General features: G+C 53.5%; 2 protein-coding genes and 1 long non-coding RNA gene across 5 annotated transcripts in view; 2 read left to right on the top strand and 1 right to left on the bottom strand.

The window, feature by feature from the left end:
* Positions 1-5,627, bottom strand: part of LOC115032503 — a 19,034-nt gene extending 13,407 nt beyond the window's left edge. Inside the window, exon 1 of the long non-coding RNA XR_003838165.1 lies at positions 5,110-5,627. This is a non-coding gene — a long non-coding RNA (uncharacterized LOC115032503). The remainder of the gene's footprint in view (positions 1-5,109) is intronic.
* Positions 1-10,107, top strand: part of Ccdc57 (coiled-coil domain containing 57) — a 107,443-nt gene extending 97,336 nt beyond the window's left edge. For 2 of the 3 annotated variants that reach the window (XM_029484106.1, XM_029484105.1), the window contains one exon: positions 9,685-10,107. In XM_029484106.1, the coding sequence (XP_029339966.1) occupies positions 9,685-9,923 (239 nt within the window). In that variant the 3' untranslated portion in view covers positions 9,924-10,107. The remainder of the gene's footprint in view (positions 1-9,684) is intronic. The other variant, XR_003838164.1, reaches the window with a different exon arrangement.
* Positions 10,108-12,106: 1,999 nt separating this feature from the next.
* The window catches only part of Fasn (fatty acid synthase), a 17,615-nt gene continuing 14,916 nt past the window's right edge, over positions 12,107-14,805 (top strand). The window contains exons 1-3 of the mRNA XM_021177126.1: positions 12,107-12,624; positions 13,791-13,926; positions 14,416-14,568. Of these exons, the coding sequence (XP_021032785.1) occupies positions 13,800-13,926; positions 14,416-14,568 (280 nt within the window). The 5' untranslated portion in view covers positions 12,107-12,624; positions 13,791-13,799. The remainder of the gene's footprint in view (positions 12,625-13,790; positions 13,927-14,415; positions 14,569-14,805) is intronic.

Here is a 14,805-nt window from a genome sequence, read left to right as displayed (position 1 = left end):
GCTGGGATTAAAGGCGTGTGCCACCACTGCCCGGCTAAATGTTTACATTTTAATTTATTAAAGAAAAAAATTAATTCAAGCAAGGTCTGGCTGCTCATACCTGTAATCATAGCATTTAGGAGACTGAGACGGTAGGATTTCCATTACTAGAAGTCTAAGCCATCCTGGATAACATAGTGAGTTTCATTTAGGCCAGCTTGAACTACAGTGAGATCCTGGCTCAAAACCAAGCAATTTAGCGTGTCAAGAAGGCAAGTGAAGAACCTGTAGTTTCCACCTTTGGAGAGAGCCTGATGCCCATGTTTCTCCTCTTGTCTACGTTGGTAATCCTACAACTTAACGAAGCAAGAAAGGGGACAAGCAGATTGTAAAGAGAAAGCACTTTCTGCCTTCCTCAGCCTCCTCAGCACCACTGTGCCTGTCAAGAAGCACTCTTTATTCCAGCATCACACACGGGGTCTGCGCCCAGGAAAAGCCAGGCACCGCCACATGCACCTTTAATGCCAGTACTTGGAAAGCAAGGCAGAATGATCTCTGAGTTTGAGGCCAGACTGGTCTGCATAGTGTTTTCCAGGCCTATATAGGGAGACCCTGTCTCCAAACAATGACAACCAAAACCCAGACACGTTAGAGTGAAGCTCCGTGACAGACTATTCATCTGATATTGTAGAAGGTCCCCGTTTATTGATTTATTTCATGTGTAAGAGTGTTTTGCCTGTATGAATGTGTATAATATGTTTGCCTGGTGCTTTCCAAAGTCAGAAGAGGGCATTGGATACCCCTGAACTGGAGTTATGATGGTTTTATGGGCTAGTTATGAGTGTGTGGAATTGAACCCGGGTCCTGTGCAGAAGCAACAATTACTGTTAGCCATTACTTCCACCCTGGAAGGCCCCAGTTTAACCCCCAACACTGCAAAACAAACCTGGCAACATACACTTATAATCCCAGTACTCAAAAGACTGAGGCAGGAGGATCACAAATTAGAGGCCAGCTTTGTCTACACAATGAGATCCTGTCTCAAAACAGGCAAACAAGAACATATTAAAAACTCATATCCAGAACATCTGAATTGACAATTTAGGGCTTGGGATAAATAGCTCAGTTGGTAGGGTGCCTGCCCAAAGCCCTGGGTTCAATCCCCAGTGTTACATAAAGGGAGAATGATGGTATACACCTATAATCCCAGCACTCAGGAGGCAAAGGCAGGAGGTTCAGAAGTTCGAAGTTACAAGTTTGAGGCCACCCTGGGATGCTTGGATTCAAGAAAAAAAGAAAACAAGAAAAGTTATTGAAATATTTGGGCAGATACTTTACAAAATAGATAAATTGCTAGGAAGTTCTAGAAAGATGCAGTCTGTTGTATGTAAATTACTCCTTAATAAAAATGACTTAAGAGGCCTGAGAGATGACTCACCACTTAGGGCACCTGCCTCTGAGCCTGACAACCTGAGTTCCATCTAGGGACCCACTCTATGAATGGAAATAATTCCCACAGGTTGTCTTGCAGCTTCTAGAGTGCATTCTGTGCACATGTGAGCCCCTCCCCCAACATGCATGCACGTGTGCATACACACACACACACACACACACACACACACACACAGTACTACTACATTCTTTCTCCTTGGAGATCGGGGTCCATCAAAGACAAAGTCAAGCCAAGACTAGATAGGAAACGCCTTATCTTGCCAAGTGTGTTGTTTGGAAGCCAATTGAGATCCTTGAAGGATGCTTATAGTTCTCATCAAGCCACTGGAGGCTGCTTAATTGTTCTCCTCTGTGGCATTTAAGGACACCAAGGGAGGCCATTATTGCTGACAAGCATGCCAGGAGCTCCAGCATCGTGGGAGTTGTAGTAGACCCCAAGGGACAAAGCCAGTAGAGGAGCCTGACTGCCCCCACCCCCAATAGCTTTAGTGAAAGTCTGCTATGGATATTCAGTGTGAAGAAACAGGACCTAAAAAATGTTTAAAACAAACAAACAAACAAACAACCCAAGGTATAAAACAATTGACTTCCTAGATTGCCGGGCAGGTTCCTGGCCCTGAGGTGTGTTCCCTTCCCATTCAGGCCCAGACACTGCACCTGGGGCACTGCCAGGAAAACTTTATTGCAAGGTGGTGGCAGCCACTTCAATTTTGCTGTTCCTAAAATTGTGGCTCTTACAGCTTCTTCAGAAAGGGCCTGGAGTGTGGGTGGGGGGGGCTCCTTGCCTTTCTGAGCCCCTTCACAGTTTGGCTCTGCTTCTCTCTCCTGCTAAGTAGATGATGCAGTCTTCCTTGTTCTTCTCTTCCAGGCCATACACCCCTTTTCCTTTTCTTAAAGAGTTGCCTGGGCCTCCCGGCACCATGGTAACAGCAGTGGTGACAGTAGTTGTCTTGTATCCTTCCTAAATCGAAGGGGATTAGGCTAAAGTTCTAAATGTGATGATTGCTGTGTGCTTCTCAATGGGACCTTTATCAAGCTAAGCGTTTCTCCTAGCAGGGGCTGGAGTTCAGTGCTGGAGTGTGTGCTTAGCATGCACAAAGCCTTGAGGTCTGTGCCCAGAACTGTAAAAAGGTACTTTATATCCCTGATTTATAGATATGTGTCCTCACAGACAGGCCTTAAACCTTGCCCAGTACTTTATCTCTGCTGAAGTGAGCACGGAGAAGCAGTGGCAGGCCTGGTGTGGGGCCAGCCTTGAGGGGCAGCCGTGAGCTTGACATTGCAGCAGTGTGCTCAGTACTGATTTGGTTTGCTTTGCCTGTATTTGTTTTATGGTTTAGTGTGCTTGTGTGTGTGCGCGCGTGCATGTGTCTGGGGGCAGGGCATGTGTATCCCACTCACCTACATAGAAGTCAGAGGACAATTACTATAGTTCTCTCCTTCCATCTTTGCATGACTCTTAGGATTACCTCAGGTTGCAAGTTTGTACAGAAAGCACTCTGTTTCACCTACAGAGACATTTTCCAAACCCATTGTTTGATTTGTTTGCTTGTTTTGAGACAGGATTTCTCTGTGTAGCCCTGGCTGTCCTGGAACTCACTCTGTAGACCAGGCTGGCCTTGAACTCAGAAATCTGCCTGCCTCTGCCTCCCAAGTACTGGAACTAAAGGCATGCTCCACCACCACCCGGCTGATCTGCCTGCTTTTACTGGAACTAAAGGCCCACAAGTGTGGTCTGTTTTTGGATTTTTGAGATAAGGCCTCACTATCTAACCCATGCTGAACATGTACTCAGGGTCTGCTTCTGCCTCCTACGTTCTACAGTTACAGGTGTGGGCCATCAGGCCAGCTCTTAGTGGTCTTCTAGTTTTATGGATAATTTGGAGAAGATAGATTTGACTATGTCCTAAAATTCTCAATTCTCTCTCTCTCTCTTTTTTTTTTGTTTGTTTGTTTGTTTTTTCGAGACAGGGTTTCTCTGTGTAGCCCTGGCTGTCCTGGAACTCACTTTGTAGACCAGGCTGGCCTCGAACTCAGAAATCTGCCTGCCTCTGCCTCCTGAGTGCTGGGATTAAAGGCGTGCGCCACCACTTCTGGCCTCTCCCTGCTTTAGAGGTTCGTACTAGAGGGTCTACGTGTAAACCAGACCCTCTAGTAGAGGGTCTATATAGAGCCAGAATCCCCTAGTGTGGTAGCACATGCCTTTAGTCTCAGCACTCAGGATCTCTGTGAACACAACAGCCTGGTCTGCACATTGAGTTCCAGGACAGCCAGGCCTACACAGAGAGACCCTGTCTCAAAACAAGCAAGCAAACAAACAAACCCAAACTAGAATTATCCCTTCACATTTAAGAACCTGTGCTGTATACCTACAGTGCCTGGAAAGTTGTGTTTATAATTCAGAACAAAGATATAGAAGAGTTTGGGCTGAGTCTGACCCCAGGTAAATAGTGCCGCCCTTCATCCTTCCCCTTGAAGACTGTATACTCTGGGGTCTGCAGTGGTGGAGCTTTGGTGTGTGTGTGCCCTCCACACACATCAGGCACTACTTGCCTCCTGACTTCCTCAGCCAAGGCACCATGGGCTAGCTCTCAGGTCACAATTGCTGGGAACCCTGGCAGCAGTTCTTCAGTAAAACTTCCCATTCAAGCTCAGGATTAGGAAATGTGGTCTTCCCAATTAAACTTCAGAACTAATCAGGTAGTAGGGCAAAGGCCATGTCCTGTCAGTCCTGACATTGAGAACTGGAGGTAAGAGATTGGTTGGGTACTCAGGAGAAACAATGTTCTCTGGGCATGTGCATTGTGGCACCAACTTTTGTCTAAGACAGAAAGCCAATTAACAGGCTAACAGGGCGCTTGATTCTATTACTGAGGGTATACATTTGCAAAGTTCATGTCACTTTGTATCTGGGCCTGAACCCCCCCTCACTAAATATCTGGGGACCCCTCATATGACAGGCCCAGTGCAGCTGCCTATAGTGGAATGCAGGTGGAGGTGCAAGTGGAACATCTGGAACACCAGCAGGTGTCACAACCAGGAAGTTTCCTAGTGACCAGAGAGACCCTCCTCACCAGCCAGAGTGGCTTGCCTGTGCTCTCCTGAGGACAATGGCCTCAGGCCTTAAGCACAGAGAACATGGAAGCATTGTGTGTTCCTAAACCGCTATGGACAGAACTCAAGAAGGTCTAGGGGAAGAGTGGGAGGACCAGGCCTGCCAGGAGCACCTGTGCATAGTCTCATGTTAATTCCTGACTGATCAACACAGTGGACCAGGCTGGGAATCCCAGGGCCTCCCCTCTCCTTGAAGTGAGTGAGGCCCTGTAGCTTTCCTGCCTGTCTTGGAAACATCTGTCATGACCACTCAGTAGTGTGGATGGAGCTAAAGGCAGCTGAGGTAGGAGGGTGGCCTTCAGCCCTGAGCCCCACATGCACTGCTCCCGGGAGGAACCTCACCTCAGAGTACACACTGGCATGGCATTCTGCAGTACTGATCCTGCATCCCTATCCCAGAGAAGCATAGCACTGGGTAATGTCTACCCTCATCCAACCTGAGTACCCCTCTCCTAGCCCAGCAAGACCTTTTTGTTCAGGAGCCTAATGCCCTGTGGACCCAAGAGGTGCAGAGCATTAGTCAGGTGGAGCTGGCTTGATGGTCTTCCTGAAGTTCTTACCCACCTTTCAGTCTGGGGGAGAAAGTCTCCTGTCCTTCACAGAGGATGCTGAAGCTGAGAACTGACAGAGGTAGCCAGGACATTGTGTTGAGCTGTGTGGCTCCCACCAGGAACCAGAGCACCCCCTGTGGCTCTGGCCCTGGCCTCAGCCCACATCTGAGTGAGTACACCCTTCCAGCATGCGCTGCAGGCATGCCATCCTCTGCCTCTGCTTCCCGGGGGCACGGAAAGCAGCTCATGGGGTCCAAAGGGTCATGGGTCAAACCTCCAGAGAGTGATTTCAGAGGAGGCCTTTGACCTGGCCAGCCGCCTGTGATGTCTTGAGCAAGCTGGGCAGCCTGTGTCAGCGTGGCCAGCGGCCTCTCCCCATAAGGCCACACTGGTAGATATGGGCAGCATTGCCTCACTCGGCTGTCCTGGGCTGGGACGACAGAAAACAGCTAAGGTACAGCAGCCCCGAGGGGCCACAGTGAGGTGAGATGCAGATAATGAGGAGCTGGCCACAGTGTAGCCATCAGTGAGGGCCTAACAGCCTCTCACCAGCCTTGACCTGCTCTGCCACAGTTGAGGTCTGTTCTGCCACATAGCATGGGATGCTCAGGAAGGAGCCTGCCTGGAACCTCAAGTTGGTAGGCAGAGCCTGCAAAAGTTACTCTGTCATGAGTTTTACCTAGAAGCTAGCCAAACACAAGGTGGCCACCCCCAAAGAACATCTGATAGAGCAACACACCGTCTGAACACACACAGGAGTCTACGTGCAGAGAACAGGAACGGTACAAATCCAGAGGCAGCTTCCCAGCTTCCCAAGCAACTGAGACTCCTGCTACATCCCTGGGCCTCCCCTGCCTCTCTCTCGCCTTCTGCCCACACTGTTGTCTGTGTCTTCTAGAGAACATCGCCTTCTGCCCACACTGTTGTCTGTGTCTTCTAGAGAACGTATCCAGAGGCATGCCAGTTCTGAGGCCACCTCACAGTTCGGCTCCTCCTGGAGTATCACCCCTGTCAGAGACAGAATTAGAGTTAGGCCAGGTAGCTGCACAGGCAAGTACCTGTTGGACACAACCTCTCTCTGTCTGCTCACTATACAGATGTCTTGATGTAGGCAGAACAGCCAGAAAGAGACAGAACAGGTCCATCCAGTGTCCACAGCTGCCAAAGTCATCTTTAGGAGGGATGGTGGGACCCAACCACTGAGGGCTCCCTCTCTGAACCCCCTGTCAGTGGACACTTGCTGAGGTCCTTGCTTTTCTGCTGTGGTACAGCTCTAGAGAACATGGTATCCAAGAGGCCTGAGGATGGAGCCCAAGCTGCTAGCCATGCAGCTTTGGTGCGCCAGAGTGACGGTGAGGAGTGAGGTAGCATCTGATTACCTGAGAGCAAAGACTCCTTTAGGGAAATGCATGAGGCAGGGGGTGGTACAGGAATGGGGATTGTCAGGCCACTACATGTGGACATGAGGGCTGAGGAAGCAAGATGGTGTTGACCCGTGCAGGCCACACTGAAGGCTTGGACTCTGGGAGCCTTGGAGAATCTGAAGGGCCAGAAGTGTAATACGACCTAATTGATAAGCATGATGGAAAAAGGAGCTCAGGGTATAAATGCCAAGAAAACTAGGTGCACACACGATCCCGTGGGCATAGAGAGGTCTCAGTGAAGGCTGCTTAACCCACAGAGACAGGGCTGGCTGAGCAGCCAAGCCTAAGATGGGACAGAAAGGTCTTGACTGCTGTGGCTAGGGCCACAATGTGAACTGAGCCTTGAGCTGTAGCCAGGGCCAGCCCTCCCCAGCTCCAAGGCAGCTCCTGGAGACCTCACTGAGTCCAGTCCTTTGCAAAGCCACATCAAGGTATCCATGGAGTTGGGAGGTCACACCATATCCTGGAGCCAAGCAGCTGGGATAGTTGCTCAGAAGGTGACTTGTGGACCTAGGAATTTCAGGAGCAAGACAAGGGAGGCTCAGAAAGCATTACCCTTGATAGTCACTTTAGTGTAGATGAGAGCCAGGCCCATCTCCAAACACAGTCAGCTCCCCTCCCCCGACTCCAGGATCAAGTGTTCAGTGAAGACATGCCAAGGCCCTGCAGTAACCCCACACATGGACCCATAAGAATACCTCTCCCTCCATTAAGAGCCACAGGGACTAAAATATCTTACAGAAGCAGAACTTTGCACAGGTCAGGTGCTGGGCAGAGGCAGCTCAGTCGGAGGCTGCTGTTCAGGAGTATTTGGCTGACAGTGTCCTAGACAGCTGCTTGTCCTGACTTCTTCTTGGTGCCTACTACTACTACTCAAGAGCCCAGGTGACAAAAGAGTGCCAGATAGGGAGAGTGGGTGTTATGGGCAGTTACTGGTCAGACCTCAGGTCAGCACAGGTGGGAACCAAACCTCTAGTCCAGGGACTCAGGCCCCAGGCAGGCTTCAGAGTACCTAGTGTCATGCCTCCCGGCTACAGAGTAGTGGGCTAGGGCCCCCTGCCCTGAAAGCCTGGGAGTTGGGCCAGGTACCTCCTTACCCTCAAAGGGGGGACACTCTAAAGAGGGGCCAGGAGCAGAAACCAAAGGCCACAAAGCAGAGTGTCCAGTTCTTCCTCTGACCAGACCTACTCAGGAACAGTTTAAGTGCATGTGTCTAGCTCTCGGTGCCTGTTAGAAGCTACTTGTCTGACACTGGTCTGAGTGACAGCTCCATTGTGACCACCCCACCTGTTGGATTGGGCTACTTCTTTCCTTGGCCTTTGCCCCTGCCTGTGCCAGGTGGGCAGCAAGAGGATCTAGCATGAAGCCCTTTCTGTGATTCCTGCCCCTTCACGATGATTTCTGGAAGACTTAGAGGGGGAAGAGCCATGTGATATGGTAGCTGATGTCATGTCTGGGAGAGAGATGGGGTGGGGACATCTGTAAGAGAAGGGTGTCTGGGTCTGGAGAGCCACACTCAGCTAGCAGGAGTCCTCAGGGTCCAGGATGGCTCCTGAGTCAGACAGCAGCAGAGCCTGCTCCAGCAGGAGCTACAACAGAAATGGCCCTAATGAGGTTGCTGGTTCTAAATGTTTCAAAAAGTCTCCTCAGAAAGCTGGACATAGAGCCGGGCGTGGTGGCGCACGCCTTTAATCCCAGCACTCGGGAGGCAGAGGCAGGCGGATTTCTGAGTTCAAGGCCAGCCTGGTCTACAAAGTGAGTTCCAGGACAGCCAGGGCTACACAGAGAAACCCTGTCTCAAAAAACCAAAAAAAAAAAAAAAAAAAAAGAAAGAAAGCTGGACATAGTATCACATACTTGTAACCCAGTTCTCACCAGGCTGAAGCAGAAGGATTGCCATGAGTTTGATGCCAGCCTGGATTACAAAGCAAGACCCTGACTTAATAGAGACAGACAGAAAGAGAAAGAGACTCCCGCATAGTCTCGGGATAGCAAAGAGGAAATAAACAGGATGGGAAGCAGGAAGGAGTGCAGCTCACTTCCCTGGAGCCCATGCGAGCACTCAGGCTCCATGCCCATGGCACTCTGTAGCTGTGCCGACAATTACCCTAGTCAGTGCCCGTTCAGTGTGTTCCAGGTCCATGGGAGTCACAGAGCAGTGGACAGACAAGACAGACATGCACATCTCCTCCCAGGTTGCCTCATGCACATAAGGCAGCTGAGTTTAGGCTGGCAAGCAGTGGGGTTGTGTCCCCAGGACACCAGAGTCAGCTGTAGAGAGAGCATGGGGTGCGTGCTCCTCACCCCTGCACTTGGGAGGCAGAGGCAGGCACGTCTCTAATTTCAAACAGTTTGCATAGTGAGTTCCAGGTAAAACTAGAAGCTTCCTGTCTGCTGGGCCAGGCTGCCAGGGAGGAAGGACAGGTCTGTGTGTCCCCAAGGGAAACGAAATGGTTTTAGAAAAGATATACATTTTTAGTGTCAAAGACTCAAAGGACAGAAAAGCTTAAAAGACAAAGATCGCCATCTACAAAGCTAGAAATGGCTTACTAGCAGGCACTTACCCATTACGTCTGGGTTCTAGCAGCAGCCGCAGCAGCAGTAAAATGACCACTTAGACCATGGGTCAAGTGGACACTGGCAGGGCTGCTCTAGGCTTTAACCTGTACCCGTGTGGAGTACAGCTTGCCAGACAGTCCTTGGACTGTCTCTGTTAGGGATGCAAGTGGTCAGAAGCGTTCATGAGTACTCCCTGTTATACTCAGGCCCCAGGGACAGGACGAGGAAGGACTGAACTCTCATTGGGGTAGCCTGGCTTGAATGGGAGGGGGGCCACCTGCCACCGCCCCTCCCCTCCACCAGCCCTTAGGAAACAGTCACAGCATCTCAGGGTGTTTTGGTTTTTGCTTTCTTGTGTTTACAGAGTCCAGATTTCTGTGTGCTAGGGGAGAGGCAGGCCTAGGATCAGTTGAAAATATGTGAAGCCCATGCCCACACCTCTTGCACCCTAGTCAGGACCCAACACAGTTGCTGCCACTGGCTAATGCTAGGTCACAAAGAAAAACAGAATATGAGTCCCTACAGGTTGTTATGATGTGACCAGCTCTGAGCACATGCCCTTCCCATGTTCCTAACCTACATCTTTTTCTACTTCTTGCCTGTAGAGTGTCCAGCACCTCCAGGACCCAGCTGTTTCCAAAAGGTCAACCGGAGCCCTGTCCCCATACAAAAGGTCAACCGGAGCCCTGTCCCCATACAGAAGGCCTTTGCTGTCAAAGGGCTAAAGATGGAGGCTCAGCCAAAAGCCACACACCCCAGACCCATCAAGTCTCACCCAACTAAACCTACAAACTGCCAGCAGCAGCGGCCCCCTAGGATCCGCAACTACAACCTCAAGGACTAAGTCTCAGCCTCCTGCAGGGGACTGCACAGGGGCTCCACCTTGTACGTGGGGCCTGTGGTTATACAAGTTGGGAGTGAGAATACACATGGTATACAGGTGGGTTGTGAGCACAGGACAGCATCCCAAATGATGGCCTTCCTGATGCTAAAGAGCAATTAAAGCCTCCTCCATCTGCTTGGCCTGTGAAGTTGTCTGTCTTGTCCTACTTGGGGAATGCAGGCTGGAGCCTGGGCTGGCCTCTGCCCCCTGCCTGTCACCACCCACAGCCACTGTGCACTCGCCCTGTCGGTGACACTGTCCTCCAGAGCTTGGTGGGCAGAATAGAGTGGCCACCTGCAAAGTAAGTATGTCCCCAAGGAACACTGTGTGAGAGGTCCTCCCGGGAGCATGGGCCTGGCCACCCAGAGGCCCAGTCTCAGAACCAGACCCATCTGCCTACTGAAAACCTCATGAGACCTGCCTGACCAGTTCCTGTCCATAGCAGAACTTAAAGAGGCCCATGGCCTTAGCCTTGCTGGGTATCAGACACACAGGGCTGCAGGGTCCAGGCAGCTCCCAGGTCCAGGTTGTTGTGTGTCCTTGACTAATCATGTATGTGACTCTGACTCTTGCAGCTTCAATTTTGCATCTGTGTGTGTAAAATCCTGACAGTGATTTCCAGCTGGCTGGCTCACATGGTGGGCCATCACAACATCACAGGGAAGCCCACACTCAGTAATGTGGTCTTGGATGCCAGTTGAAAAACTCAGGCCTAGGTAGCAGACATCTGCAAATCACCCCTGCTGCGGGTCTGTAGTAGGTAGCTCTCAAGGTGCATATGCAAAGAGAGAGCCATAGGATGCTTTTACAAGAGCCCACCTAGGTACACTGTGCTGTTTTCACGACCGGCAGAGGCCATGGCAGGCCATCCTTACGTGGCTCTCCCATATCCACATCTGGCAATCCACTTTCTCTGTCACATGTTTCTGAGATGTAGCCCTGCAACTTCCGTTGGTGAAAAGATGATCAGAGAAGTCTGCTCTGCCCTTAGCATCCTGCTCTGTGTACGGCCCAAACTCTGAATCCCTGGGTTACATCTCCTCCAGCCGAGACCCTGACAGCTGCAGAGGGCAGAGCTCTGCTGACTACTTATGGTTGGCCAGCAGCTTGGCCAGTGAGAAGGCAAACATGGTCTATCTCAAGGCACCAGGAGCTGGGGTGGGACTGCTCTGGCTAGTATGTGTACAGGCCTTTTGTAAAACTTTCCTAGGCTGGCCCTGAAACCCAAAGACACCCACAAAGGCATAGGGGCAAAATGGGAGAGCTTGGGGGCAAGCCAGCTTATGGGCAGAATACACCTGCCAGTCCTATAGGCTGCCCTTCAGGGTCTCTGTTTAGCCTCCTTCCACAGAAAGCCTGGGTGGACAGCCACGTTGGAGAAGCTAGAAGCCAGGGTTGACAAGCAACGCTCTGAGGCTCTGGCTTTTGCTATAGACTTGCAGTCAAGGACCACTGACACTAGCACCCCCACCCCCCACCCCCCGGCCATTGCCCCATAAGGAGGTCAGTCTTAGTGGCCTGGGCCTGTAGTGGAAGGAAAGGAGGGAAGGGAACAACCTCTCTAGGCACTCAAGGGGCCCAACCCTGAGCAGTCTGTGTCTTTTTGGACGGTGAGTTTTGTCATCTCCCGCCCCCAAATTCGATAACCCTTTGAAAAAAGGAATTTAAAGGGAGGGAGGGAGAGGGTCCCGGAAACTAGCAACTCAGGGAGGCGCGCAGCAGCTCCTTTGTTCCCACCGGGCGGGGGAGGGGTGGTATCCCGCTCGCCAGATGGCCGCGCCTGGACACTGAGCGGACTCCGGAGGCCGCCGCACGCGCCCGTCAGTGTTCCCTATCCTGCCTACTGCTCCCGTCCCTGCCCGCATCCTGGTCTCCAAGGCGGCCACAAAGGGTGGGAGTCCGAGAAAGCTGGGCCACGATGACCGGTAGTAACCCCGCCTGAGGCGCCCTCCGCCAGGGTCAACGACCGCGCTTGCGCGGGGGCCTGCGAAGTGCTTTGCCGCTGTTGCCGGCCCATCACCCTATTGCCTAGCAACGCCCACCCGCGCGCCGCCATTGGGCCACCGAGAACGGCCTCGGTGTCCGATTGGTTTCGATGTGGAGCAGGCCACGCCCCTCGGCTCCGCGCGCGCTACGATCACGGCGTGGAATCGCAGCGACACGGACCTGTCCCCCCGCGTGGCCCTGGTGTCCTCCTCAGTGCAGAGTTCCCAATGTGACCAAGCACGCCCGACCCACACTGCGCGCGCACAGTGCACACCTGGCCCCGGCCCCGAGGGAGTGGGGGTGGGAGGATAGAGATGAGGGCGTCGGGATGAGCCCCGCGTGGCCCGCGCGAGGCCGGGGGCGGGGACGGAAGCAGGCGGGGGCTGTGCGTTCCTTGTGCTCCAGCGCGCGCCCGTGCAGGGTCCCGGCTGGGGGCGGCGCGCGCGGGCATCACCCCACCGGCGGCGGCGCGCCGGGTCCCGGGGCGCAGCCCCGACGCTCATTGGCCTGGGCGGCGCAGCCAAGCTGTCAGCCCATGTGGCGTGGCCGCGCGGGGATGGCCGCGGTTTAAATAGCGCCGGCGCGGCCTAGAGGGAGCCAGAGAGACGGCAGCGGCGTCCCGTCCAGTTCGCCTGCCGCGCTCCTCGCTCGTCGTCTGCCTCCAGAGCCCAGACAGGTACGCCGCTGCGTTCGAGGTTCCGGGGCGGCAGGCCGGTGTCGGGATGCCACGGCTCCAGTGGAAGGATAGGCGGGCGCCCATCCTCGGCACCCCTGCGCTCGCAAAAGTGCCGCCGCGCCCCTCCGACAGCCAGCCACCCGACTGTGCTCCGCGATCGGGCCGAGAGGGGCGCGGGAGGGGTGTGCGGAGAGCCAGCGCGGCGGGCCGCTGTCACGTGGGCGCCGCGCCAACCGAGTGCAGGAGGCTGGGCGACTCGTGGATGGGGCCGGGGCCTTCATTCGCACTGGGCCGCTTTGGCAGGGCGCAGGAGGCCGCGGTGGTACCCGGGCTTCAGCTTGGAGAGGGCAGATGCCGGTCTGGGTGCGCACGAGGCCCCAGGGGCCTCAGCGGAAGTCATCAGACCATCCAGGCCTCACCGGCTGGGTGGCGCGGAAGCCTTCTCGTTGGACTACGGCTGCAAGGCCTGAACTGCCCTGGGCAAGTGCCTTAGGGACAGGAGGATCTAGCAGATCCTTCTGCTGCCTCGGCCAGGTTACAAAATGTTCGACCAGATGGCGAGAGGCTTCACCTTTCCCCTAACCGCACCTAGCTGAGAGTAGTATTCCAGGTTGGACCTTGCTGAAGGGGTCCATTGGCAGGGGATCGGTTTGCCTCAGCCCTGCTAGGCCTGGGCACTCACTAGTTGTCGGGCCTGTTCCCTCTGGGTCCTAACCAAGCCTGGCGTCCTGGCTGGCACTGAACGGCAGTCAGTCTCCACCCTCATCGTGAAAGGGAAGCGCACTGGCTTCCCCGTGGCTTAAGGTGAGAGTGTCCCAGACCCTGTTTCTTGAAGCCCCACTTATGTTTGCAAGTTCCTGATTTGACTAGCTCCAGTAGGCAACTGGAGATCCTATGGTCCCAGGTAGCTCTGGCAAGACATGGTAGGGTCAGGCCAGGTCAAGTGTCTACCCTGGAAGGGGTGACAATCTCAGAAGTAGCTATCAGTGCAAGGAGACCTAAGCACTCAGCTCATCTGTTGTTTACAGCTGAGTTTTGCTAGTTTCCACTGGGGGCTTTCTGAGCCCTTGCTCTCAGAAAGTCTTGAGGTATGCTACCTGTGGATTCAGGTGGCTGTAGCTGGGAATGACTCTGTGAGAGACCCACCATGTTATCTTACCCCACAGAGAAGAGCCATGGAGGAGGTGGTGATAGCCGGGATGTCGGGGAAGTTGCCCGAGTCAGAGAACCTGCAGGAGTTCTGGGCCAACCTCATTGGTGGTGTGGACATGGTCACAGATGATGACAGGAGATGGAAAGCTGGTGAGTGTCCCCTCGGGATCATGCAGCAGGACGGACAGAGTTTATGACCAAGGCACTTCTGGAGACAGGGAACTCCCTGTAGAGCTAGCTGTGAGGTTGAGAACCGGTCAGAATGAAAAGGGACAGGTGACTTGGTTGGCCCCACGTGGAGGACACCAAAGGTGGATCATAGAAGGGGGTTGGCCCGGCGCTTTGGATATCTCAACTGCAGCCTGTGCCCTGAGCTGGCAGATGGTGTCTAAGATGACTCTCACACCCAATGGGCTCTAACTGAGCCACAGAGCAGCTCTACCTGATGGACAGGTGTGAGTCAGCATTGGGCTGGCCTGGCCAGCCTGGGAGCAGGAAGAGGGTCTCCCAGTCGCCAGCCTCACCTCCTACAGGGTTGACTCTGGGTCACCCACATGTGGCTGTTTTGGGACTCCTCACTAGCAGTGAGTCTGGGTCACTCTCTGGGAGCCTGGCTTCAGAGGCTGTGATGTTCCTCAGGGCTCTATGGATTACCCAAGCGGTCTGGAAAGCTGAAGGATCTGTCCAAGTTCGACGCCTCCTTTTTTGGGGTCCACCCCAAGCAGGCACACACAATGGACCCCCAGCTCCGGCTGCTGTTGGAAGTCAGCTATGAAGCTATTGTGGATGGAGGTGGGTCATTGGGCTATTACTACCCTTTTTAGAGCATACTGTAACGAGGGCTGGGGACGTAGTTCAGTGGTAGCGCAACTTGTCTAGTGTGCACAAGAACCTGGACTTCATCCCCGGTACTATTAAAAGGAAAAGGAGTCCCAGCACTCGGGAGGCAGAGGCAGGCGGATTTCTGAGTTCGAGGCCAGCCTGGTCTACAAAGTGAGTGCCAGGACAGCCAGGGCTACACAGAGAAAC

The sequence above is a fragment of the Mus caroli genome, chromosome 11, assembly GCF_900094665.2.
Source record: "Mus caroli chromosome 11, CAROLI_EIJ_v1.1, whole genome shotgun sequence".
In the NCBI taxonomy this organism is placed as follows: domain Eukaryota; kingdom Metazoa; phylum Chordata; class Mammalia; order Rodentia; family Muridae; genus Mus; species Mus caroli.
The sequence above is the reverse complement of the archived record's forward strand: the minus strand, read 5'-3'. Positions and strand labels throughout refer to the sequence as shown.